This window comes from Mandrillus leucophaeus, unplaced genomic scaffold (genome assembly GCF_000951045.1).
Source record: "Mandrillus leucophaeus isolate KB7577 unplaced genomic scaffold, Mleu.le_1.0 Scaffold162, whole genome shotgun sequence".
In the NCBI taxonomy this organism is placed as follows: Eukaryota; Metazoa; Chordata; class Mammalia; order Primates; family Cercopithecidae; genus Mandrillus; species Mandrillus leucophaeus.
In genome coordinates this window covers 458,758-462,520 of record NW_012101610.1, presented here as the reverse complement: position 1 = coordinate 462,520, position 3,763 = coordinate 458,758, and the positions used below count along the sequence as shown (strand labels likewise).

General features: G+C 41.8%; 1 protein-coding gene across 1 annotated transcript in view; it reads right to left on the bottom strand.

Annotated features, from left to right (window-relative positions):
* Window positions 1-685: 685 nt before the first annotated feature.
* Window positions 686-3,763, bottom strand: part of DNAH3 (dynein, axonemal, heavy chain 3) — a 224,672-nt gene continuing 221,594 nt past the window's right edge. The window contains 2 exon segments of the mRNA XM_011976095.1: window positions 686-1,081; window positions 2,910-3,047. Of these exon segments, the coding sequence (XP_011831485.1) occupies window positions 728-1,081; window positions 2,910-3,047 (492 nt within the window). The 3' untranslated portion in view covers window positions 686-727.

Here is a 3,763-nt window from a genome sequence, read left to right as displayed (position 1 = left end):
AGAATCACTTGAACCTGGGAGGCAGAAGTTGCAGTGAGCCGAGATTGTGCCACTGCACTCCAGCCGGGGCTGCAGAGCGAGAAACTGTCTCAGAAGAAGAAGAAAATCACCCTAAGGGAGCTTAGCCAACTAACCAAGAGTCTATGTTGAAGAGTCCCACTGCCTTTGTTCAAATACTACTTGAGTAGCTATCTGATTTGGGGGAGATTACTTATCTTCTCTGTATCATGGTTTCTGCAGCCATAAAATGAGGATAATAATAAGAATGTACTTTATAGAGTTGCTGTGAAATACCTAGCTCATCGCAATTGCTCTGTTAATATAATTGTTGTCATCAACATCATCACCACCACTATCATCAAGAATGAAATGCCTTTTGGCCAGGCGCGGTGGCACCTATAATCCCAGCACTTTGGGAGGCCGAGTGGGGGCGGATTGCCTGGGCTCAAGAGTTCGAGACCAGCATGGGCAACATGGTGAAAGCCCTGTCTCTATTAAAAATACAAAAAAAAAAGTAGCCTGGCATGGTGGTGCGTGCCTGTAATCCCAGCTTCTCAGGAGGCTGAGGCACGAGAATCACTTGAACCTGGAAGGCAGAAGGTGCAGTGAGCTGAGATCACGCCACTGCACTCCAGCCTGGGTGACAGAGCAAGACTGTCTCAAAACAAAACAAAGCAAAACAAAAAAAAAAGACATGCTTTTTATTTTCTGTCTTGAGACAATGCCATCAGTTATCCAGCTGGCACAGTGAGGCCACCCCTCGGTTTATCCAGTGCTTCTGGGGCCTGTCTGTTGGAAGCTCAATGGAGAGGACGTAGTTGGTAGAGTGACCTGTGGTGGAGAGGGTTCCTCTGCGGGCACTTGTTTTGTAGACTGGACACACATACACGTCCTGATGCAGAAACATTGTACTCTCCCCAGGTTTCAGCCAAATGATGGGCAGTGGGTCATAGAGGATTTTGGGGAGAGATTCCCCAATCTGCATCGTTCTCCTGTCCCAACGGGCACCTTCTAAGAAGAGCCCTTTGATGTAGGCCCCATCTTCAGGGTTATCCTCCATCACTGTTTCTTGTGTGGTTACCTGGAAGAATAAAAAGCTATGAGTTCCATTGCCTGCCATTTTCCTACATGAGCAGCTTTAAGAGCCTGGAATTTTCTGATACTCAAAGTGCAACCTGGCTGCAATATCTACCTCTCCCAGGATCCAGGGACAATGGGACTTCTGTGATAATATTCCTGCCCACCATACATGGGCCAGGCCTGACTCCTAGTCAGTATGTTCCCTTCCCAATGGTGGGCTAGAGAATGCACTCAAGTAGGAGTCACATTACTCTAACACATTACCTCTAACTAGCTTAGTGACTTTGCATAATCCCTTCCCTTTCTGGATCTGGATTTATAAAGTGAGGGGTTGGGGTTAGATTCAGATTCAGAGACAGACTGGGTAAACAGTTCTGGAGATGAGTGTGGGGAGAATAAAGCCTTGATTTCTAGTTTCTGTGGTATAAAGACTTCCAGCATGGTCGATTTCAGTCTACCAACTATTTAACAAAATGCCTGAAAATGTAACTGATGGCCCTGGTGAGCTGATATGAATGAGCTCCAGCACACCACTGCTTAGATTCAGGGGTGGTAAACTCAAATTCCTTTAGGTAATTGCAGAAAATGGACAAAGTATAGGAGAATAGAGAGGGGTGGGGATTATGGTGAACTAGAGAGCACAAGCTCCACTTAAAATCATTCAAATTATACTTTTAAAAAATTGTATGGTGAATGGAATGTTTTTCCCATTTCTAATTCTAAGTATCTACTGGAAGAATAGGAAAAAGCTGTTGATTTTTACAAATTTAACCAATATCCAGTGACTTTGTGAATTCTTCTACAGATGCTCGTCAACTTACAATGGGGTTATGTCCTGATAAACCCAACATAAGTTGGACATATTGTAAGTCAAAACTGCATTTAATATACCTAATGTACAACAAATATCATAGCTTAGCCTAGCCTCCCCTAAATGTGCTTGGAACACTTACAATAGCCTGTAGCTGGGCAGAAATCATCTAACACAAAGTCTATTTTATAGTAAAGTGTTGAGTATCTTATGTAATTTATTGAATACTGTACTAAAAGTGAAAAATGGAATGGTTGTATGGGTACTCAAAGTGTGGTTTCTACTGAACGTGTATTTATTTCACACCATGAAATCAAAAAATTGTAAGTTGAACCATTGCAAGTAAAGTACTCTATGTTTTTAATCACTTTGGATTTCTAGGTATACAATCATTTCAACATCAAGGAAGATGGTTTTATCTTTTTTTCAATGTTTATCCTAGTCATTTTTCTTCTTGTTGTATTTATTTTGGATTAACATTGTCTTCAAAGACTAATCAAGTTAAGTTCATTCATAAACTGACTTAAGACAGGGCAACCAGTTTGTGACCTCTGAACTAGATGATTACAAAGGATCTTTTCACATAATTTAAAATTCTACAATGCTCTGTAACAGTCAATCTTAGCCATTCTACTCTCTATATATGACAGGGTGATGCCTGACTATCGGCCATTCTTTTAACTTTACTCCAAGCCAAAGACTACCCAAGGGCATTAACGTTCTTCCAAATGAAGAGTCCACCACATTGAACAAACAGAGTGGGAGAGTGCCTTCATTTTTCTTGGTATTCTGATGGAATCTGGAAAGATTCCCTTTTTGTACAGAGACAAAGCATTGGGAATCCTCTATTTTAGGAGTAGCTTTTAGAGCTGCTGTAAATTATGCTAAATACTTCATATGTACCACTTCAGAAGCATTTGGGTCTTAACACATCCACATTTTTTGACTCATAAGGAAATTGGCAACATTGCTTTCTCTGGTCAGCCCCTTGAGTGAGCCTAACCCAAAGCACCCCTACCTCAAACTCAAATCCAATGTGGTCAATGGGGATGGTATATTTCCGGGCATAATTCTGAGAGACGCCAGTCAAAAAAGACTGTGTGAAGTAGAATCCAGAGATCCAAAATACCACAGGGGGCCCCTTGTCAATCCATTCCTGGAGAGCCACAGAAATCAAGATTCGAAATCAACAACACATCAAAGACAGTTCAAACGCAAGTCATGTAAACAAGTCCCATATAAAACATGTTTTTTCTTATTTTTCTTGAAACAGTCAGCCCTCTTGGTTTAGCTTCTCTCTTCCCACTTTTGAAATAAGGGTACAAAAAATATATTTATACTTTAAGAAAAGTCCAGGTACTACAAAAATTAGCTGGGCGTGGTGATGGGCGCCTGTAGTCCCAGCCACTTGGGAGGCTGAGGCAGGAGAATCGCTTGAACCCAGGAGACAGAAGCTGCAGTGAGCCGAGATCATGCCATTGCACTCTAGCCTGAGCGACAAGAGTGAAACTTCATCTCAAAGAAAAGAAAAGAAAAGAAAAGCCCAGGTGCAAGCTGATACCAGGGATACAACAGAGAGCGGTGGGGACTGTAGCAGTGGAGAATATGTACCTTGCCTAAACTGAGCAGCTGCCACTCATCTCCAGCAATAGTTGCTATGCCATGCGAGAATGCAGGCCCGCTGTTTCAGGTCTTCTATTTTTTGCAGTACAAACATCTGGATTTTTATATGTAAAAATCCAATGTTTACATGCTGGCTCAAAAATGTTTAAATTACCAGGCAGCCAAACCAAACATAATTATTGTCCAAATCTATCCCATGAGCCACCAGTTTGTGATATTTATTCTAGTTCCTGTTCCTGGCTCCATAAT